Source organism: Neoarius graeffei, chromosome 8 (genome assembly GCF_027579695.1).
Source record: "Neoarius graeffei isolate fNeoGra1 chromosome 8, fNeoGra1.pri, whole genome shotgun sequence".
Classification (NCBI taxonomy): domain Eukaryota; kingdom Metazoa; phylum Chordata; class Actinopteri; order Siluriformes; family Ariidae; genus Neoarius; species Neoarius graeffei.
The window spans coordinates 57,906,991-57,931,637 of record NC_083576.1 but is presented as its reverse complement, the minus strand read 5'-3'; the positions used below and the strand labels follow the sequence as shown (position 1 = coordinate 57,931,637).

Genomic DNA, 24,647 nt, shown 5'->3' with positions numbered 1-24,647 from the left:
AAAGGTTACAGGTCTCCCGTGCACCAGACCCGGGCAAACACCAAGTGGGAACCAGCTGCTACACCTCAACAAGGTTACACAGTTCCTTGTCCTGGTGGGATGCAGGCCCCCAGGACCTGGAAAAAAATTATATATATTCCCAGCCCTGTGATGACCTGGCGACTTGTCCAGGGTGTACCCCACCTTTCACCCGTAGTCAGCTGGGATAGGCTCCAGCTTGCCTGCGACCCTGTAGTACAGGATAAAGCAGCCAGAGATAATGAGATGAGATATATTTTCCCAAACAAATCTTGTTAGGGCGGCACGGTGTTGTAGTGGTTAGCGCTGTCGCCTCACAGCAAGAAGGTCCTGGGTTCGAGCCCCGTGGCCGGCAAGGGCCTTTTTGTGCGGAGTTTGCATGTTCTCCCTGTGTCCGCGTGGGTTTCCTCCGGGTGCTCCGGTTTCCCCCACAGTCCAAAGACATGCAGGTTAGGTTAACTGGTGACTCTAAATTGACCGTAGGTGTGAGTGTGAATGGTTGTCTGTGTCTATGTGTCAGCCCTGTGATGACCTGGCGACTTGTCCAGGGTGTACCCCACCTTTCGCCCGTAGTCAGCTGGGATAGGCTCCAGCTTGCCTGCAACCCTGTAGAACAGGATAAAGCGGCTAGAGATAATGAGATGAGATGAAATTTTGTTAGTTCTATTTACCAACATATGTGGTCTTTCTTTGTCTTGTAAGCTTTATATCTGATAGCTCAACCAGTCTCAACCAGATACCCTATGAATCTTTCTAGCATCCATCCATTATCTGTAACCGCTTATCCTGTGCAGGGCTGCAAGCAAACTGGAGCTTATCCCAGCTGACTATGGGCAAGAGGCAGGGTACATCCTGGACAAGTCATCAAGTCATTGCAGGGTTGACTTTTTTTCCAAACATCCATCCATCCATTATTTGTAGCCGCTTATCCTGTTCTACAGGGTCGCAGGCAAGCTGGAGCCTATCCCAGCTGACTATGGGTGAGAGGCGGGGTACACCCTGGACAAGTAGCCAGGTCATTGCAGGGCCGACACATACAGACAAAAAAACATTCACACTCACACCTACAGTCAATTTAGAGCCACCAATTAGCCTAACCTGCATGTCTTTGGACTGTGGGGGAAAATGGAGCACCCAGAGGAAACCCACGCAGACACAGGGAGAACATGCAAACTCCACACAGAAAGGCCCTCACCGGCCACGGGGCTCAAACCCAGAACCTTCTTGTTGTGAGACAACAGTGCTAACCACCATGCTGCACTGATTTTTTTTTCCAAACAAATTTTGTTAATTCTATTTCCCAACATATGTGGTCTTTCTTTGTCTTGCAAGCGTCATATCTGATAGCTGATGTACACCTCTAGTCTCAACCAGATACCCTGTGAACCTTTCTGGCATGCTTTCTAAAAATAGACAGACAGACAGATCGACAGACACATAGAAAGATAAATGCAAATGGTGTGCCTACTATTCATATCTATTTAGAACACATTTTCTTTTCATTCTCAGTAATGTTTTCATATCCGGTTACATCCCTAATACATATGAATATTGGGGAACATTCATATGGGGAATCCGTGGCGTGATGGTTAGAGAAGCAGCTTTGGAACCAAGTGGTTGCCGGTTCGATGCCTTGGACCAGCAGGAATGGCTGAAGTGCCCTTGAGCAAGGCACCTAACCCTCAGGCTGCTCTTGGTATGTTGTATGTCACTCTGGATAAGAGCGTCTGCTGAATGTAATGTAATATTGGCAGACCTGAGGCTTGTTATATTTTTTGGAAATAAACAGCAGTATTTTTTAAGGAAATTCATAATTCCGATAAAATGACATTTATCATGCTAAGATCTTTCAGCAGTTTAATCACGTTTTTTAATATATAATGCAATGAGATGTTGCCAGACACTCCTGTATGGTGTATCCTTCGTACTTGATCCCTTGCTCTTTGCTTTAGCACATCAGCTCTGTCCTATCTGTGTAAGATTAAACCCTTCTCCTGCTGTCTCAAAGTACCATCACACACCAACTGGATACTGTAACAACTGTGGGTGGAGCACAGAAGGACGGCAGGCCAGAACTGGGTTCACAAACACGTTTATTACAGCTTTTCAGCCTTCACTATACTTCGATCAACATATACACACACGCCACACACACACACGTGTTCTGGTCGAGAGAGAGCCCGCTCTGCTCTCGCTCTCCTCCTTAAATAGGGCGCGGTCACTGGGGAAGACACACAAACACAGGTTAATTCACATCAGGTGTAGTGATTCTGCCACTTACCTTCCCTGACTCCGCCCTCCGGTCACAGACCGATGCTTGACCACGCCCCCACTGCCACAGATACATCTCACCTCCACTCCACCACTCTGCCCTTCTTCTGGTTCTTCGCTCAAGTTCTCTCTCCAAATCTTCCATAATCCTTCCTCTGTCTTCTTCCACAGGTCTCCCAGTATCTCTGCTCTTTCCATTCTCTCTCTCAGCTACATGCTGGATTAGATTGGCTCTGGAGAGGGACCTGTACACACTGTCTTCTGTCTCCTCTTTTTTTTTCAGTGTAAAGGGACATAAAGCATTAATGTAAAGCATCTTTTTTGCCTTCCTCGTTACTGATTTACAGGCTGCCTCCTTTCCACAGAAGAGACACACAGGCTCAACGGGCACGTCCAGGCTTTACTTTGATATATTTTTCATTTTCAAAGACAAATTGTTCTATTTCTTTGCCTCCACACGCTCCCTGGAGCTCATCCTTTCTCTCATTTCTTCTTCACCTTCCCCTCTCTTTCCTTCTCTATTTCAAGGGTTTTAACACTTGTCATTTTCTGCACCTTTCGAAATGGATTCACTTTCGTTCTTCTGACAGTGAAGCCTTTCCTGGATCCCACATACACAATGTCCCCCTATCATTTACTGAAAACGATTCTTCTGTTTAATTTGATTTTATCCTTATGTTGTATAATCGGTGTAGTGGTTAGCACTGTCGCCTCACAGCAAGAAGGTCCTGGGTTCGAGCCCAGCGGCCGATGAAGGCCTTTTTGTGTGGAGTCTGCATGTTCTCTCCGTGTCCGCGTGGGTTTCCTCCGGGTGCTCCGGTTTCCCGCACAGTCCAAAGACATGCAGGTTAGGCTAATTGGTGTCTCGAAATTGACCGTAGGTGTGAATAGTTGTTTGTCTCTATGTGTCAGCCCTGTGATGACCTGGCGGCTTGTCCAGGGTGTACCCTGCCTCTCACCTATAGTCAGCTGGGATAGGCTCCAGCTTGCCTGCAACCCTGTAGGACAGGATAAGCAGCTACAGATAATGGATAGATGGATGGATGTTGTATAATCTCCAGGCTCTTTCAAAATATTTTACATGCAGCATTAGGCATTCGACATTACTCAACCTTTGATCATTGATCCCTCTGTTGGTGTAGCCTCTAATGAATTATCCATGTCTGGAAGAAATGTTTAGGGCTGCTTTGCTCTATATGCTCTTAAACATCTAAAAGATTGCACTCCTTTTTTTGCTACAAACCCATTTTAATGATGATGAATGGCCTTATCATGTATTTGCTGTTTTATCTCTTCTTGTAAAGTGGTATCGACTGTGAAGGGAAGATCTCGGTGCTGTATCTAAAGGACTTGAGGCAGTTTGTTAAACCTTTTTTCTTTCTCTCGATCCTGCTTCTCTTCTCTGCTTCTGCCTTAGGATCTTCTGAACTTTCATTTTCAGAGCTAATACTGTACTGAACTGTGAGGTCTGCAGATAAACAGAAAATTGATAGACTATGCTGCTAGGAGTCTGAATGGATCATACAAATACCATGTCTGTTTCGATTTTTGTACTGTTTCGGGGTTTGTTTGTTTTTTTAATCAAATGATAATGGAAATTTAATACACACATTCAGACACTACCATATCACATCACATCATGTTGAATTAGAATTCTATGTATCATTACAGCCCTACATTATAACAATGCAATTTCCCATTTATTTCAATTGCACATTTCATAAGAAGTGAACAGAAGGAAATAAGAGTTAAAGTGCTCATTTGAAGCCCTGACTAACTCAACTAATAAAATGTCAACATGAGGACCCATGTCGAAACATTATAACCACAGGCGACCCAGAGAACTCATGAGTATCTTGTTACATTGCATTTGTGGCCCATTTTGCTCTAATCATTAGCTGCTGTCATCTCTCTCTGGGTGCCCACAGCGAGCCGTATCTCCACCAGATTGCACAGTATCTATTAAGTTAGTGGTACGGTGTGAATGTGATACACAGTAGGCTTCCCTCGGGCTCAGAGGAGAAGCCAAGCCCAGTCAGTGATGGATGAAAGGGGATGCGGCAAGTCGCTTTAGTACGATAACACAGCCCTTGACTTGCCTCAGCTTTCCATGGAGAGACACTGGAGGATGGGAAAGAGGAAAATGAGCTGGGTTAAAGAGGAATTAGGAAGAGCAGGGTGAGAAAACAAAAGGTAAGGAAGGAAAAAAGAAAGTGATGGCTTGAGAAAGGGCAGCACTTGTTTAGTGCCTGTACTGCTCTTTCACCAACAAAGGGTGATGATTGTACTGCCAGAGTCAAACAGAGACATCATTGCTTTTGCTGGAGCTCCAGACAATCCCGCATTATTCTGTACCTGCCTTATCCTGCACCTGATCGCACACAAAAGCTTTACACTAACAACTTGTTGTCTTACTGTGACTGTAAGCACACATTATAGCAGATATTGGCACATTGCTAATACAGTTTTATTATATTTATTCAATTCAGTATGAATAGGTAAGCAGAAATTCAGCCAACTGAATTGTATTTCAGAATAACAAGATGATTAGAAAGAAAATACCAAAGAAAACACAATTGATATTGTTTATATGGTTTTATTTTTTACATCTTTATATTTTGCTTGGGGGGGTCAGTTTTGATTTGATTTTGGACTGTGTTGTTGCGTCAAAGGTATTGTTACTGTTTTATTTTCATATTTAATTCTGCCCTAACTGTACAGTGGTGCTTGTAAGTTTGTGAACCCCTTAGAATTTTCTATATTTCTGCATAAATATGACCTAAAACTTGATCAGATTTTCACACAAGTCCTAAAATTAGATAAAGAGAACCCAGTTAAACAAATGAGACAAAAATATTATACTTGATCACTTATTTATTGAGGAAAATGATCCAATATTGCATATCTGTGGGTGGCAAAAGTATGTGAACCTTTGCTTTCAGTATCTGGTGTGACCCCCTTGTGCAGCAATAACTGCAACTAAACGTTTCTGGTAACTGCTGATCAGTCCTGCACACCGGCTTGGAGGAATTTTAGCCCATTCCTCCGTACAGAACAGCTTCAACTCTGGGATGTTGGTGGGTTTCCTCACATGAACTGCTCGCTTCAGGTCCTTCCACAACATTTCCATTGAATTAAGGTCAGGACTTTGACTTAGTCATTTGAAAACATTAACTTTATTCTTCTTTAACCATTCTTTGGTAGAACGACTTGTGTGCTTAGGGTTGTTGTCTTGCTGCATGACCCACCTTCTCTTGAGATTCAGTTCATGGACAGATGTCATGACATTTTCCTTTAGAATTCGCTGGTATAATTCAGAATTCATTGTTCCACCAATGTTGGCAAGCCGTCCTGGCCCAGATGCAGTAAAATAGGCCCAAACCATGATACTACCACTACCATGTTTCACAGATGGGACATTGTTCTTGTGCTGGAATGCAGTGTATTCCTTTCTCCAAACATAACACTTCTCATTGAAACCAAAAAGTTCTATTTTGGTCTCATCCGTCCACAAAACATTTTTCCAATAGCCTTTTGGCTTGTCCATGTGATCTTTACCAAACTACAGACGAGCAGCAATGTTCTTTTTGGAGAGCAGTGGCTTTCTCCTTGCAACCCTGCCATGCACACCATTGTTGTTCAGTGTTCTCCTGATGGTGGACTCATGAACATTAACATTAGCCAGTGTGAGAGAGGCCTTCAGTTGCTTAGAAGTTACCCTGGGGTCCTTTGTGACCTCGCCAACTATTACACACCTTGCCCTTGGAGTGATCTTTGATGGTCGACCACTCCTGGGAAGGGTATCAATGGTCTTGAAATTCCTCCATTTGTACACAATCTGTCTGACTGTGGATTGGTGGAGTTCAAACTCTTTTGAGATGGTTTTGTAACCCTTTCCAGCCTGATGAGCATCAACAACGCTTTTTCTGAGGTCCTCAGAAATCTCCTTTGTTCGTGCCATGATACACTTCCACAAACATGTGTTGTGAAGATCAGACTTTGATAGATCCCTGTTCTTTAAATAAAACAGGGTGCCCACTCACACCTGATTGTCGTCCCATTGATTGAAAACACCTGACTCTAATTTCACCTCCAAATTAACTGCTAATCCTAGAGATTCACATACTTTTGCCACTCACCGATATGTAATATTGGAACATTTTCCTCAATAAATAAATGACCAAGTATAATATTTTGTCTCATTTGTTTAACTGGGTTCTCTTTATCTACTTTTAGGACTTGTGTGAAAATCTGATGAAGTTTTAGGTCATATTTATGCAGAAATATAGAAAATTCTAAAGGGTTCACAAACTTTCAAGCACCAATTTTATACTGTATATGGAGAAATGTTACAACACTAGTTGGGATCCTAAGTATCCAACCGTGTTATGAGTAAATCCGTGTTATAACAGTATGAAAAATCTGGCTTGGCTCAAGTAGAAAACATTCTGTGAGCTTTATTTTTTAGATAAACCAGTTCCTTGAAAATATCCGACAATGAAATTGCAACACCTGCAATTGTTTTTCCCATGCTAATAACTCTTTTTTTTTTATTGTTGACTGTCAATGTAACAAATAATATGTAATAAAATATTTTGCTGCCTGTCACATCTGTGTGTGCTCACGCCTGAACTCTCACTTGTGCACTTCTGCACTCTGAGCAGCACACACCTCAAAGACTGATTACATGCACTTGTCCCAGATTAGAGCAATGGATACGTATGTATGTTATTTAAATTAATTTTATTTACATGTACATGCAAATATAAAATAAATGTATTCTTTACAAAACTTGTTTGTTTTCTATAGCGACATCCTATATTTGCATTGCAAGGTATTACAAATACAAGTTTTGCCCCGCTCTGAACAATTGTAAGCCTAACTCTATACAGCATACCGTAGTAGCACCGCCGAGTTGATTACAAGTCATCAAAAAATTACAACAGCAGTGAGAAGAACATGGACAATCGTGTAATAATTCCGCATGTAATAACAAGTAAATGAGAAGTGTTCAAAGGATAGAGCAATGATTATTGTGTAACAAGCTCAGTTCAGGCATAACACATTTTAGTTCATGGTTTTACTGAAATAGTCTGTAACTTCTGTTTACTGAACTCTCATGCTGGCCTGTAGTCGGACTAAAGGAAGCATGTTTTGTAGATGTGTGACGTTCGCCGCAGAAGCATTGTTGCATTCAAACTATCTTAATGCATTTTCAGGTAAGTCTTTTTCCAAGTCTGAGACTGTTGAGTTCTCGAATGCAGCTGCATAAAGTTAAATGTAAATTTTGGGAGCCATGACCTGACCATGTTACAATGGTTTTCGTGTAATAGCGATCCGTATTATGATGATGCGCCACTGTATCCACATATATAAACATCCATCCATCCATCCATCCATTATCTGTAGCCGCTTATCCTGTTCTACAGGGTCGCAGGCAAGCTGGAGCCTATCCCAACTGACTATGGGCGAGAGGCAGGGTACACCCTGGACAAGTCGCCAGGTCATCACAGGGCTGACACATAGACACAGACAACCATTCACACTCACATTCACACCTATGGTCAATTTAGAGCCACCAAGTAACCTAACCTGCATGTCTTTGGACTGTGGGGGAAACCGGAGCACCCGAAGGAAAGCCACACAGACACGGGGAGAACATGCAAACTCCACACAGAAAGGCCCTCACTGGCCACTGGGCTCAAACCCAGGACCTTCTTGCTGTGAGGCGACAGTACTAACCACTACACCACCGTGCCGCCTATATATAAACACATTAGTAATAACTAGAAAAGCACTCAGAGAGTGCAGACCTCCACCAAGAATCCTTTAAAAAAATCTGGGATCCAGAAGGTGATCCGGATCACCACCAAAATTTAATGGATTGTTACTTGTGCCCAGTCACACCTCTGGGAAAAAATTTCAGAGCAATCCGTTCATTACTTTTTCCATAATGTTGCTAACAGACAAACAAACAAACCAACGCTACCGAAAACATAACCTCCTTGACGGAGGTAATAATAATAATTAGAATGCATTTCCAGAGAAAATGTGAAAGTGTGCTTGCTCAGGCGCGCTGCCATGGCGACCCGGCAAGAGAGGCGACCGCACACCCACACGAGAAGTTTTGTGTCAACACGCGAAAGTTTGGCCAAGACACAAGGCGGATTCTCATACGGAGATGACAGGCTGGCAAGGTTCTTTACAGGGACATCCCAGAGCATGACTAACATGAAAATTTAGATGTAATTCTAAATCCGTAAAGAGATATGACCCAAAACACGTTTTTGCTCATTGTGGTGCCCTCTAGTAGCCAAATGACACCAAATTTGATGAGGATACATGAACTGGTGCCGAAAGTCAGCTCAACAAATATGGTCTTGATATGTCAAAGCGTTTCTAAGATATGAGCCAAAATACATTTTTGCTAATTGTGATGCCCCCTAGTGGCCAAATGACACCATATTTGATGAGGGTAGTTTGGATGGTGTCCAAAGTCATGCCACTAAATATGGTCTTGATACGTCAAAGCATTTCCGTGATATGAGCTCACATCCTGTTTGGTGGCTTCGCCATCAAATTTGATTGGCTGCCATGGGCGAACGCTTCGACATATGAGAGTGAAACGAATATTGCTCATTAGGCATGGACTGGAGATCATGTGTGCCTAGTTTCGTGATGATCGGACAAAACATGCGGCCAGGGTCACTCTACCTTCACTTTGGACAAAATTCAAAATGGCGGAAAATCTAATTAGGCGGACAATGACGTCATAGGGTGCGTTGGAATCGTCTAGCTCCAAGGATTCCAACGGCACCAGACCTATGAAAATCGGACATACGGATCAAAAGTTACGTGCATGAACGCATGTAAGACTGTGATCAGTTGGTGGCGCTAAGGCGTGAGACATACCAACATGAAACTTGATGAAATCAATCAGGGTCCACTCCTCTATCAGTGTACCAAGTTTCATGACTTTACACCTTACGGTTTGGCCTACAGAAGGAAAAATCTGTTTTTTGTGTCGCGCGCCCATTTATTTCAATGGGGAAAAAATTAATCCTTTAAAAAAATCCGGGATCCAGAGGTGATCCAGATCACCGCCAAAATTTAATGGATTGTTACTTGTGCCCAGTCACACCTCTGGAAAAAATTTCAGAGCAATCCGTTCATTACTTTTTCTGTAATGTTGCTAACAGACAAACAAACAAACAAACAAACAAACAAACCAATGCTACCGAAAACATAACCTCCTTGGCAGAGTTAATAAAAGGCAAAACTGCATTATATCTTTATCAAACATTATTTTTATCAGGTATGCAGACGTCAGACAGATGTAAACGCAGTAAAGAGTTTATTGCAGCAAAGCTGGCAGACAAATCCAAATCGGTAATCAAGGCAGAATTGTGAAACAGGCAAAGGTCAGGTGAGGTACAAACAGGATATCCAAGGTAAGAGCAACAGGCAAAGTCCAAAAACACAAACTAAGTCAACCAGAATATCAGTACAATAATCAGAAGGCTTGGTAAGGTCAGGTATGAGCACACTGAGCATTTACTTCACACTGTATGTTTGTATAGAGAGTCTTTTAAACTATATCGTGATGAGGCTGTGATTTTGAACAGGGGTTTGTGATTAGTACTCAGGAGACTGGGAACGGTGAGATGCATGATGGTTGTTGTAGCCAAGTTTGGAGGCCGCTGTGAACTCTGGGCAGGTGCAGACGTGACAGTTTTCCTGATTGCTGCATTACATCGTCAATGTCTTGGTCATCTAGCCAGTTTTTCCTCCCTACTCACTTGAGATTTAATTTCCTTTCCATGCTTGGCCACCGTTAGCAAAGCCATCTTCAAAGAAAAATGCATTTCGTGTCATTTTTGAACCATGTATGGTGTTTTGTTAAAAAAAAAAAACAAAGCAAAACAAAAAAAGCCTTCCAAAGCCTGATGAAACTGAGTGAAACAAAAACTGGAGTCAGGGACTCTAAATGTCCAAACTCCAATAAAATTCTCAGCATTACGTATGGAGGGAGAATTAATGAAGAAGTTGAGAATTGGAATCTCAGAGGGTATGTATCCCGTACAGGCACTTCTGCTTGTACTGTGTGGCATGGTCGCCTCACAGCAAGAAGGTTCTGGGTTCGAACCCAGTGGCCGGTGAGGGCCTTTCTGTGTGGAGTTTGCATGTTCTCCCCGTGTCTGCGTGGGTTTCCTCCGGGTACTCCGGTTTCCCCCACAGTTCAAAGACATGCAGGTTAGGTTAACGTGGGGCGGCCTTGGGCTGAAGTGCCCTTGAGCAAGGTACTTAACCCCTGACTGCTCCCCGGGCACTGTAGTGTGGCTGCCCACTGCTCTGGGTGTGTGTGCATGTGTTCACTGCTTCAGATGGGTTAAATGCAGAGGATGAATTTCACTGTGCTTGAAGTGTGCATGTGACAAATAAAGGTTTCTTCTTCTTCTTGATTCCATCATCCCAGTACACTGTGCGCTCAGCACCATCAGATGACCTTCACTTTGAAAAGTTCAAGTGGTAAATATCATAAGGCACCATGTTTGTGACAGAGAAAGGTTTAAAGATAAGGATTAAGGATTTTGATAAAGATTCAGTTGATTGTTGTACTAGCCAGTGTTAATTTCTGCTAGCTCACATAGACAGAATCAAGGAGTGAGTGTTGAACGTCCTTTAGCCCAAGAGCATTAGCTCAAAATTGAGTCCAACCCGGAACAAATTAGTAACAAGCTGAATTTTTCAGAATATGTTCAGAATACCCTTAGGAATAACATACTAAAAGTCCCCGGGAATCCACCTTGTGCTCTCTGAGAAATTCAAGATGGCGTCCAAAATGGCCGCCGATTGGAGATTTTTCAATATCTCAGGGATAAAACATAATATAAATGCAATTAAAATGTTAAATTATATGTTCTCTCATACAAGCAATGCAAATTCACCATTGTCACACTGTTAAAATTAAAATTAACCAAGATTACAAGGTCATTAATGTGGAAATTACATGGAATTTGATGGTTGACATGATTGACAGATTAGCTTAGTAGGCTACCTACATACATGAACATAATGTAAGACAACAATTAGACATCAATTTCCTTAATATTTAGTGCATCTTTAAGCTTTGATAAAATATTAAAGGTAAATTAAATTTGAGAACTCTATCTTCTAAAACTACAATGGCAAGCTGTTTCAGTACACTTCTTCAACATTCCGGCGACTTTCATGACAAAAAGGTCTGCCTCAATAAAAGCTCTTGCTTATAAACAATGAGTAGACTTAAACACTTCTCAGTGCCTCAGTTATAATGCTTGGACCTTTGTTGTACCATCAATGAAGTAGGGAATTTATTCAAGCTTGTTTAAGGGTGGAAAAAAATTAATCTTTGAGTTTCCTAGCGCCAGTCTTTACTACTAGCAATGCCAGTGTGTTCGGACAAAAAATGACTAAACTCAGCATGACCTTTTAAAAATGACTGAACTCAGCATGACCTTTTAACATGCCATTTTTCATTTTACACCACCAATTTACTTTAATTAATATTAATGAAAATAAGTGCTCCAACCCCTAGTAATTGTGTTTGTTGTTTTGTGAACAGAATAGGATGATACGGAGTGAACGAGTAACCAATGGATCCACACTATACACAAATATACTGTTATAATAATGTGTACATTGTTATTATATAATGTTAATACACAATGTAATTAATACACACATGTTGGAATTTACTCTCCTACCCTACAAAACATATATTCTGACCTTTTAATTGCATTAATATTTTGTTTTGGGCCTGAGATATGGGCAGATCTCCATTTGGCAGCCATTTTGGACACCATCTTGAATTTCTCAGAGAGCACAAGGGGGATTTCCGGGGACTTTTAGTATGTTATTCCTAAAGGTATTCTGAACATATTCTGAAATTTTCAGCTTGTTACTAATTTGTTCCGGGTATAACCCTATTACTCCTGGGCTACTTAGCCTGAACCATAGTATGAAAAGAAATGCAGTAACTTGAAATGCTTTGGAGAAAGATTTGCTTTCAACAATCCAGATTTGCAACATTAACACGTAATATAAAAAAGAAGTGGCAGTGAGTTGAACAGCAGAAATGAAAGCTTCTGTCGCTGTTACATAGAGATTTCAATTCTTTTCAAACTTGAAGAAGAAAAAGGCTTTATTTCAGTATTAAAAAAACAAGTTTTCAAAAACAAACTGTACTGACAAGACAGTGACATTTAGCAAGACCTTGGCCACTGAAAGAAACATTATGTTTCTCTGTTTTCTTGCCTTTTTAATCAGGAATACACAATAGATGTGTTCTTCAGGCAGAGCTGGAAAGATGAGAGGTTGAAGTTTGAGGGACCAATGAACATCCTCCGTCTCAACAACCTGATGGCAAGCAAAATCTGGACTCCAGACACTTTCTTTCATAATGGGAAGAAATCGGTGGCACACAACATGACTATGCCTAATAAGCTCCTGCGTATTCAGGATGACGGCACTCTGCTTTACACCATGAGGTGAGTATGCAGTATATAGTAGATGATATAGAACAGCAAAAACCTTCAGATGGATGATCACACATCTAGAAATACTTGTTTATATATATATATATATATATATATATATATATATATATATACACACAAACACAGTGTCTTGCAAAAGTATTGGTCCCCCTTGGTGTTTGTCCTGTTTTGTCACATTACAAGCTGGAATTAAAATGTAGTTTTAGGGGGTTAGCACCATTTGATTTACACATGTCTACAACTTTAAAGGTACAAATTGTTGTTTTATTGTGAGACAAACAATAATTAAGAGGAAAAAACAGAAATCTGGAGTGTGCATTGGTATTCACCCCCACAAAGTCAACACTTTCTCGAGCCACTTTTTGCTGCAATTACAGCTGCAAGTCTCTTGGGGTATGTCTCTATTAGCTTAGCACATCTAGCCACTGGAATTTTTCCCCATTCCTCAAGGCAAAACTGCTCCAACTCCTTCAAGTTAGATGGGTTGTGTTGGTGTACAGCGATCTTCAGGCCATAGATTCTCAATTGGATTGAGGTCTGGGCTTTGATTAGGCCATTCCAAGACATTTAAATGTTTCCCTTTAACCCACTCCAGTATAGCTTTAGCAGTATGTTTAGGGTCATTGTCCTGCTGGAAGGTGAACCTTCATCCCAGTCTCAAACCTCTGGCAAACTCAAACAGGTTTTCCTCCAGAATTGACCTGTTTTTAGTACCATCCATCTTTCCTTCAGTCCTGACCAGCTTTACTGTCCCTGCAGATGAAAAACATCCCCACAGCATGATGCTGCCACCACCATGCTTCACTGTAGGAATGGTGTTCTCAAGGTGTTGGGTTTACACCACACATGGCATTTCCCATGATGGCCAAAAAGATCAGTTTTAGTCTCATTTGACCAGAGAATCTTCTTCCATGTGTTTGGGGAGTCTGCCATATGCTGTTGGGCAAACTCCAAACATGTTTTCTTAAGCAATGGCTTTTTTTCTGGCCACTCTTCCATAAAGCCCCACTCTGTGGACTGTACAGCTTAAAGTGGTCCTATGGACAGATACTCCTGTAGGTTGCATGAAGATATGAAGTTTATCTTCGAGTGGTGACATATATATCATGAGTGAGCAAAGTGAACGAGTAAAATATTTTCAATACGAGAAGATGAATTGCATGTATTCACACCACCATGAAATGTTCTTTATATTATATGGACACATCCACAAAAAAATGCATGTTAATCAAAATCATTTTAATTTTGAACCAGTTCGCCATTTTAACACATGTCTAGTCAGTGGGAAAACACTGGGAGTGATGTCACTGGAGTGAAATATCAGGAATTATTATACGTACAGGACACTTTTACGATGGAACTAGCGAGTTTCATTAATTTGGTTTGATAGCATGCAATATTGTTAGCATATTCTTTATCCTGTGTGCATTACGTCAGTCTACCCAATGCAGAATAAGCGTTAAATATGGTTTATAATATTACATGGTTGTCAAGACAACATGGTGTCACATGTCAGAGATGTAAAACTTCCACACTAGTGAGTGACTGACAATTTGTAAACAAACTTGGCCACCAGGTTTGTTTTGTTAAACATGGAAGATTTTGAGAGAATTTTTGAAAAAAAAGAAAGATGCGTTGAATACCCGAAAGGAATGTGTATGTATAATAATAATAATATTGGCTGGCTTTTTTACATGGTATATCAGATATATTCCATTCAACTAGCATGGTATTGAACTCATCTTCAACTCGTTCAATATCATGCTAGCTGAATGAAATATATCTGATATACCAGAAAAAAAAGTCAGCCAATATTATTTAAATGTGTCACTCAGATCAGCGATGTATTTTGTATGAAACATACGAGTTTTTCAGCATGAGAAGATAAACTTTATTATCTTCAAGCCAACATGTGATATTCTTTTTATTATCTCAACACATTCACAAACAAAAAGTACCCAAATTTATCGGAACAATTCATCAATTTCCTCATGAGTGACATATATGTTATTTACCAGCTGGGAGGTCCGTATCATGAAATACCATGACCAAGGTCTTGAAAGTACTGACCGAGGCCCTCTGGGCCGAGATCAGTATCCAAGGCCAAGGTCACGGTATTTCACTATATGGATTGACCTTAAGCTGGTAAATAATATATTTATTTTTTTCTTTACCAAATTCTAACAGAAAACGAGAGCGCCCAAAAGGGAAAACCGAGCCAAGGCGAGCTGCCATTTTGAATCCTCATTCACGGCTGTAATGCAAATGGCTTCCTCCTCAGTATACAAGTGCACTTCCATGGCAGGAAAAAAAATAAATTTTGCCGCCTATGTAGTCCCCTATTTATACAAAATTGAGTCATTCAGGATTCAGCCATGTTTTTGATTGGCGTTAGCAACAGTTACAGGTTTTTAGCTTTCTCCTGAAATGTTTTCTTTTATTTCGTCTTCATCAGGGTAGTAAAACTCGCTTTCGCTGTGAACACTGTCGTTATCGCTATCCATGATGTAAAATTAATGTTATTCTCCTGAGAAATGCGAAAATAAATGTTGACAAAAATTGCTACTATGTTTGTTGTTGTTGTGAATGAGTAAGTCGCCAGAGGTCCGTATCCGAGGTCCGTAACTGGGGTCCGTATCATAGGATACGGACCCGCTTGCCAGCCAATCAGAGCGCAGGATTTGATGGAAACCGGATCGCAAAAAAAAAAAAAAGAGATTTATGTCACGGTTTTGAATGTCCATGTCCTGGATGTAGCTCATATGAAAAATACGCATGGTGTATTTCCCAGTAAAAGACTCATTCCCATATAATATAGTATGTTATCACATTAATTGAGGACATCTTCTTCCTAACTGGTAACTTGATGATAACTGGTAACATGACTGCTGATTCAGTGCACATCTCATTGCTTTCTAAATGATGCTTCTACACTGCCTGATGTTTGTCTCATGCCTCACTTGCTTATACACCAAATAAAAGCCTAGAGTTCTCATATGTAATGAATACCAAATGACTGGCCATGCTGGTTTAAAAAAATAATCCATGCCAGGGTGGTGTGATATGCAGTGGATTATTTTCTTTGTACACTTTGTAAAGCCTAAATAAAAACAGAATGTGAAGATTTGCAAATCATGGAAACCCTGCATTTCATTGAAAATAGTACAAAGACAACAGATCAGATGTTGAAACTGAGAAATTTTATTGTTTTTTGAAAAATATATGCTCATTTTGTATTTGATGTCAGCAACATATTTCAAAAGTTGGGACAGGGGCAGCAAAAGACTGAAAAAGTTGTGTAATGCTAAAAAAATTTAATTTGGTTAATTAGCATCAGGTCAGTAACATGATCGGGGATAAAAAGAGCATCCCAGAGAGGCTGAGTCTCTCAGAAGTAAAGATGGGGAGGGGTTCACCGCTCTGTGAAAGACTACATGGGCAAACAGTGCAACAATTTAAGAATAATGTTCCTCAATGTAAAATTGCAAAGAATTTGGGGATCACATCATCTGTAGTATATAATATCATTAACAGATTCAGATAATCTGGAGAAATCTCTGTATGCAAGAGACAAGGCTGAAAACTGACATTCGATGCCTGTGATCTTCAGGCCCTCAGGCGACACTACATTAAAAGCAGGCACGTGTCTGGAGTGGAAATCACTGTATGGGCTCAGGAACACTTCAGAAAACCATCGTCTGTGAAAACAGTTCATTACTGCATCCACAAATGCGAGTTAAAAGCAGATATAAATAATATCCGGAAACACCGCCACCTTCTCTGGGCCTGAGCTCTTTTATGATGGACTGAGGCAAAGTGGAAAATTGTCCCGAGGTCTGACAACTCAAAAGTAGAAATTCTTTTTAGAAATCATGGACACGGCATCCTCCAGGCTAAAGAGGAGAGGGACCATCTGGCTTGTTATCAGTGCACAGTTCAAAAGCCAGCATCTGTGATGGTATGAGGGAGCATTAGTGCACATGACATGGGTAGCTTGTACATCTACTGTAGGAAGGCATCATTAATGCTGAATGATATATACACATTTCAGAGCAGAGCAATATGCTGCCATCCAGACAAAATCTTTTTCAGGGAAGGCCTTCCTTCTTTCAGCAAGATCACAAGACAAAGACAAACCACTTTCTGTACATATTAAAACTGAATGGCTCTGTAGTAAAAGAGTCCAGGTGCTAAACTGACCTGCCTGCAGTCCAGACCTGTCTCCCATTTAAAATATTTGATGCATTATGAAGCACAAAATATGACAAAGGAGACCCCGAACTGTTAAGCAAATGACATTGTATCAGGCAGGAATGGGGCAACATTTCTCTTTCAAAATTACAGCAGTTGGTCTCCTCAGTTCCCAAATGTTTACAGTGTTGTTAAAAGTAGAGGTGATGCAACACATTGGTAAACATGCCCCTGTCCCAACTTTTTTGATGTGTTGCTGACATCAAATTAAAAATGAGCATATTTTAAAAAATATATAATAATCTCATCTCATCTCATTATCTCTAGCCGCTTTATCCTGTTCTACAGGGTCGCAGGCAAGCTGGAGCCTATCCCAGCTGACTACGGGCGAAAGGCGGGGTACACCCTGGACAAGTCGCCAGGTCATCACAGGGCTGACACATAGACACAGACAACCATTCACACTCACACCTACGGTCAATTTAGAGTCACCAGTTAACCTAACCTGCATGTCTTTGGACTGTGGGGGAAACCGGAGCACCCGGAGGAAACCCCCGCGGACACGGGGAGAACATGCAAACTCTGCACAGAAAGGCCCTCGCTGGCCATGGGGCTCGAACCCAGGACCTTCTTGCTGTGAGGCGACAGCGCTAACCACTACACCACCGTGCCGCCCTAAAAAATATATAATAATAATAATAAAACAAATAACATTTCTCAGTTTCAACATTTGATATGTTGTCTTTGTACTATTTTTAATGAAATATAGGGTTTCCATGCTTTGCAAATTATCGCATTCTGTTTTTATCTACAGTTGACACAGCGTCCCAGCTTTTTTGGAATCAGGGTTGTACAAACCCGATTCCAAAAAAGTTGGGACAAAGTACAAATTATCAATAAAAACAGAATGCAATAATTTACAAATCTCAAAAACTGATATTGTATTGACAATAGAACATAGACAACATATCAAATGTTGAAAGTGAGACATTTTGAAATTTCATGCCAAATATTGGCTCATTTGAAATTTTATGACAGCAACACATCTCAAAAAAGTTGGGACAGGGGCAATAAGAGGCTGGAAAAGTTAAAGGTACAAAAAAGGAACAGCTGGAGGACCAAATTGCAACTCATTAGGTCAACTGACAATAGGTCATTAACATGACTGGGTATAAAAAGAGCATCTTGGAGTGGCAGTGGCTCTCAGAAGTAAAGATGGGAAGAGGATCACTAATCCCCCTAATTTTGCGCCGACAAATAGTGGAGCAATATCAGAAAGGAGTTCGACAGTGTAAAATTGCAAAGAGCTTGAACATATCATCTACAGTGCATAATATCATCAAAAGATTCAGAGAATCTGGAAGAATCTCTGTGCGTAAGGGTCAAGGCCAGAAAACCATACTGGGTGCCCGTGATCTTCGGGCCCTTAGACGGCACTGCATCACATACAGGCATGCTTCTGTATTGGAAATCACAAAATGGGCTCAGGAATATTTCCAGAGAACATTATCTGTGAACACAATTCACCGTGCCATCCGCCGTTGCCAGCTAAAACTCTATAGTTCAAAGAAGAAGCCGTATCTAAACACGATCCAGAACCGCAGACGTCTTCTCTGGGCCAAGGCTCATTTAAAATGGACTGTGGCAAAGTGGAAAACTGTTCTGTGGTCAGACGAATCAAAATTTGAAGTTCTTTATGGAAATCAGGGACGCCGTGTCATTTGGACTAAGGAGGAGAAGGATGACCCAAGTTGTTACCAGCGCTCAGTTCAGAAGCCTGCATCTCTGATGGTATGGGGTTGCATTAGTGCGTGTGGCATGGGCAGCTTACACATCTGGAAAGACCTTGCATTTTCCAACATGACAATGCCAAACCACATACTGCATCAATTACAGCATCATGGCTGCATAGAAAAAGGGTCCGGGTACTGAACTGGCCAGCCTGCAGTCCAGATCTTTCACCCATAGAAAACATTTGGCGCATCATAAAACGGAAGATACGACAAAAAAGACCTAAGACAGTTGAGCAGCTAGAATCCTACATTAGACAAGAATGGGTTAACATTCCTATCCCTAAACTTGAGCAACTTGTCTCCTCAGTTCCCAGACGTTTACAGACTGTTGTAAAGAGAAAAGGGGATGTCTCACAGTGGGAAACATGGCCTTGTCCCAACTTTTTTGAGATGTGTTGTTGTCATGAAATTTAAAATCACCTAATTTTTCTCTTTAAATGATACATTTTCTCAGTTTAAACATTTGATATGTCATCTATGTTCTATTCTGAATAAAATATGGAATTTTGAAACTTCCACATCATTGCATTCCGTTTTTATTTACAATTTGTATTTTGACCCAACTTTTTTGGAATCGGGGTTGTACTGCAATTACTGTCAAAACCATGCTGTTTTAGAAAAAAAAAATCCTTGTAAGTCAAGAATTCAGCCTCACTGTGGTATAATCTAACATTATATTATACAATTTCCACTTCATAAGCGTCTAATCTCTGTATAGATTTCAAGGTGCAACTAGCGAAACCAAAGCGCTACCTATATAACCTTTTGTCCTTTCTTGAATGTATACATTGGAAGAGCTACCATATATAAATGCTATATCTCTTCCAGAAGGCTGAACATTACAGCTGTCTTTGTTAATATAATGTGACTGACCTTTTCAAAGAGAATGTCATTCACGTCAATATATTAGCAGTTAATATATTTCCACTGAGAGTTTTATAATGGAAAAAAACACAACAATGAATCACGCTTCATCCAGCTCATGCTCCAGAATAGGTCTTCTCTCTCTCTCTCTCTCTCTCTCTCTCTGCCACGCCTTTTTGCTTTGCTTTTTGTTTTTATTATAAATGCCACTTGCTGCCTTATTCCTTAATCTCCACTGAAAAGTGCTTAAAAAAATAACATGCCTTTCTGTGTTCATGTCTATCGTAGTTCTTAGCGTGTGTGTGGATGTGTACACAGGTTGACGGTGCATGCTGAGTGTCCAATGCATCTTGAGGATTTTCCCATGGATTTCCACTCCTGTCCTCTCAAATTTGGCAGCTGTGAGTGCAACATTCTTGACCTTTAATCAGCATGTCTGCAAAGCTTTATTTCAGAGATGAACCTATTACTGTTGGGTCAGATTACTGATGTCATGAATGTGTGTGACTCGCATTCCATAGATGCGTACACAACAACAGAGGTGACATACACCTGGACAAAGAACGCCTCAAACTCCGTGGTGGTGGAAGGGGAGAGCTCCCGATTAAACCAGTATGACTTACTGGGACAGACTGTCGGTAATGAGACAATTAAATCCAGCACTGGTGAGTGGCTCTGCAAAAACTTCCACAAGAAATGTTTTTTCATCCTGTGTTTTTTTTCTTTGTATTTCTTTTTTTTTATATTATGGCAAAGAATATACACTGTCTTGTAAAAGTATTCATCCCCCTTGGTGTTTGTCCTGTTTTGTCACGTTACAAGCTGGAATTAAAATGGATTTTTAGAGGGTTTGCAATATTTGATTTACACAACATGCCTACAACTTTAAACGTGAAAATTGTTGTTTTATTGTGACACAAACAGTAATTAAGATGAAAAAACAGAAATCTGGAGTGTGTATTGGTATTCTCCCCCTCAAAGTCAATACTTTGTAGAACCACCTTTTGCTGCAATTACAGCTACAAGTCTTTTGGAGTATGTCTTTATTCACTTAGCACATCTAGCCACTGGGATTTTTGCCCATTCCTCAAGGCAAAACTGCTCTAACTCCTTCAAGTTAGATGGGTTGTGTTGGTGTACAGCAATCTTCAAGTTATGCCACAAATTCTCAATTGGATTGAGGTCTAGGCTTTGATTAGGCCATTCCAAGACATTTAAATGTTTCCCTTTAAAGCCCTGTACCGGCAAGTGGCCTAGTGGTTAGCTCTCTTGATCAGGAGATCGAGAGTTCTACTCACAGTTGGGTCATGCCAAAGACCATCATAAAAATGGTGCCTTCTGGCAAGGCACGCTGCAATACAGATGCGAGTGGGGAGTCAAACTCTCACGGTTACCAGAGGACTAGCCCCCCACTAGCAATAGTAGAACCCTAGCTATGTAATATAGGTGAGAGGCCAAGGGCTATGAAATGGAGATTGGTCCCACCAAAACATGCCATGAATGGTGCAGGAAGGACTTTGGCTTGAATTGACTTTAAACCACTCCAGTATAGCTTTAGCAGTATGTTTAGGGTCATGTCCTGCTGGAACATGAACCTTCATCCCAGTCTCAAACCTCTGGTCGACTCAAACAGGTTTTCTTCCGGAATTGCCCTGTATTTAGTGCCATCCATCTTTCCTTCAGTCCTGACCAGCTTTCCTGTCCCTGCAGATGAAAAATATCCCCACAACATGATGCTGCCACCACCATGCTTCATTGTAGGAATGGTGTTCTCAGGGTGTTGGGTTTGCACCACACATGGCATTTCCCATGATGGCCAAAAAGATCAGTTTTAGTCTCATTTGACCAGAGAATCTTCTTCCTTGTGTTTGAGGAGTCTGCCACATGCTGTTGTGCAAACTCCAAATATGTTTTCTTAAGCAATGGCTTTTTTCTGGCCACTCTTCCATAAAGCCCCACTCTGCGGAGTGTACAGCTTAAAGTGGTCCTATGGACAGATCCTCCCATCTCCACTGTGGATCGTTGCAGCTCCTTCAGTGTTATCTTTGGTGTCTTTGTTGCATCTCAGATTAATGCCCTCCTTGCCTGGTCTGTAAGTTTTGGCGAGTGGCATTCTCTTATCAGGTTTCTCGTGGTGACATATTCTTTCCATTTGGCTATAATGGATTTAATGGTGCTCCCTGGGACATTCAAAGTCTGGGATATTTTTTATAACATAACCCTGATCCATACTTCTTCACAATTTTGTCTCTGACTTGTTTGGAGGCTCCTTGGTTCTCATGTTGCTTGCTTAGTAGTGTTGCAGAGTCAAGGTCCTTCCAGAACAGGTTGATTTATACAGACATCATGTGACAGATCATGTGACACTTTGATTGCACACAGGTGGATCTTAATCAACTAATTATGTAACTTATGAAGTGAATTGGTTGGACCAGCTCTTATTTCGGGGTTTCTTACGAAAGGGGATGAATACCTATGCACACGCCAGATTTCTGTTTTTTTCATCCTAATTACTGTTTGTGTCTCAATAAATCAACAATTTTCGCCTTTAAAGTGGTAGGCATGTTCTGTAAATCAAATGGTGCTAACCCTCCAAAAATCCATTTTAATTCCAGCTTGTAATGCAACAAAACAGGACAAACACCAAGGGGGATGAATACTTTTGCAAGACACTATAAGTACTGTATAGATATGCTTTGTGCCAAATGGTTGCTTTGTTCTAGCCAATACCACATTTCATTTTCTCTGTTGCAATATTTATATTGCGTTCTCTGGACACAACTAAGCAGCGCAGCCAGAGACACATTTATTTTTCACCACCCACTTCACCTCCACACCCCCTTCTCTTGCTCTCGATGTATTCATGCTGTGGCCTGCGGTGCCACTTTTTGCTCATTGCCATTTAGCGGTTCAGTAAAGCGAACAAAAATGGTACAGGGCACAGCAGAGGCAAAGCCCTTGACAAGAAATTCCACTTCTGCTGAGCACAGAAAACCCCCAGTACATCACCTCGCTGGATTTAGAGACAAGCATGGCTGGCATTCCACAGGAGAAAAACAACATTTTGTCTCTCCTTGTGATTCCTGTCTCTATCCGTCTGGTTATGCATGTCATTGCCTTTCTAGTTCCTCTCTTCTCTGCTTTACTTCGTCTGAGCCAGCAGCTGTATATACATCAGGAAGAGAAGCACCTACATACATCTATAGCTCTCTGCCTTATACGGAGTCTGTAGTATATTTAAATAATATTGTCTGGCTTTTTTTCATGGTATATCAGATATATTCCATTCTGCTAGCATGATATTGAACTCGTCTTCAACTCGTCCAGTATCATGCTAGCTGAATGGAATATATCTGATATACCATGAAAAAAAAGCCAGGCATTATTATTATTATTATTATTATTATTATTATACATACACATTCCTTTCAGGGTGTTAAACATATCTTTCTCTTTCAAAATTCTCTCAAAATCTTCCATATTTAATGAAGCAAAGCTGGCGGCCATATTTGTTTACAAATTGTCAGTCAATTTGCTAGCACCAAAGTTTTACGTCTTCAGTGTGTGGTGTCATGTTGTCTTAACAGCCATGCAGTATCGTAAACCATATTCAACACTCATTCTCTATTGGGTAGAGTGGCGTAATACACGTAGGATAAGCGATATGATAACAATATTGCATGCTATCAAACTAAATGAATGAAACCCTCTAGAAGGGAATGGAACATGTTTTTATTCCATCAAAAAAGTGTCCTGTATGTATCATAATAACTAATATAGTATATTAACAAGAGAGCAATCTTAGCAACCTTTGCAATAACAACTAAGCTTATGTGGTTTTGTTCATGTGTGTCACAGGCTAAATATGAAAGGGCCATAAGTCAATTACCCAGTCATTTATAGTACTGTGCAAAAGTCTTAGGCACATGTAAAGAAATGCTGTCGACCAAAAATAGCTTAAAAATAATGAAATAAAATGTTTCAACATTTAAAAAAATACTATTAACAGCAGTGAGCCATAATAAATGAAACAAAGTCAGTATTTGGTCTGAGACGACCCTTTGCTTTAAAAAAAAAAAAGTTGTCTCCGGTACAATGGGTGCAGTTTGATAAGGAGATGAGCTGTAGGTTTTACTGAGCATCTTACAGAACCAGCCACAGTTCTTCTGGACACTTTGACTGTCACACTTGCTTCTTAATTTTGCAGCAAAACCCAGCAGCCTTTGTTATGTTTTCTTTTTTAATCTGAAAAGTGGTCTCTTATGTAATATGCTGCTCAGATACAAACATTTTTCCTGTAACATTTAATTTTGTGCTGGAAAACGAACAGTTGGAACTCTAAAATGTTTTTGTACTGACTCGATAATGTAGACGTCATAAAATAGAAATCTATAACCAAGTTTGTATGAAAAAATAGGGTGCCTGAGACATTTGCACAGTAACTGTACATACACAGTGCAACAGCATGAGCAAATGCTTAGAAACAGAAACACTGTGTATGCTCGTGACTTATGTGTCTAGCAGTGGCGGATCGATCCTGTCACTGATTGAACCTTACCCTGTAGTCACCATGCAGTCTCCTGGCTCTCTCAAACACACACTCAATTATGGACGTCTTCTAAAATGCATCACATGTTCGCCTCCAGTTAGAAAGGGGCATAGAAGGATCATCCTGCCCCTACATTCTGTTCTCTTTGATAGCATCTTGATTGTCCAGCTCCACACTGTGTGAATTCTGTTAGACAAGCTGTTGTGTTGTAGATGAGTGAATCCACGTTGTGTCTCCATGGACAGAATTCCCAGCAGCACTGTTCAAGTATCCTCAAGGGACACTTTTGTGAAAGACTATTCATTGAGCCAACCAAGGAAAAAAGTTATGGGGTGAACAGCAAGGATACAGTGGATATAAAAAGTCTACATACCCCTGCTAAAATGACAGGGTTTTTTTGTGATTTAAAAAAAATGAAACCAA

General features: G+C 40.7%; 1 protein-coding gene across 1 annotated transcript in view; it reads left to right on the top strand.

The window, feature by feature from the left end:
- LOC132890179 (gamma-aminobutyric acid receptor subunit alpha-2) overlaps positions 1-24,647 on the top strand; it is a 120,556-nt gene that overhangs the window by 34,621 nt on the left and 61,288 nt on the right. The window contains exons 4-6 of the mRNA XM_060926968.1: positions 12,598-12,818; positions 19,994-20,076; positions 20,197-20,340. Of these exons, the coding sequence (XP_060782951.1) occupies positions 12,598-12,818; positions 19,994-20,076; positions 20,197-20,340 (448 nt within the window). The remainder of the gene's footprint in view (positions 1-12,597; positions 12,819-19,993; positions 20,077-20,196; positions 20,341-24,647) is intronic.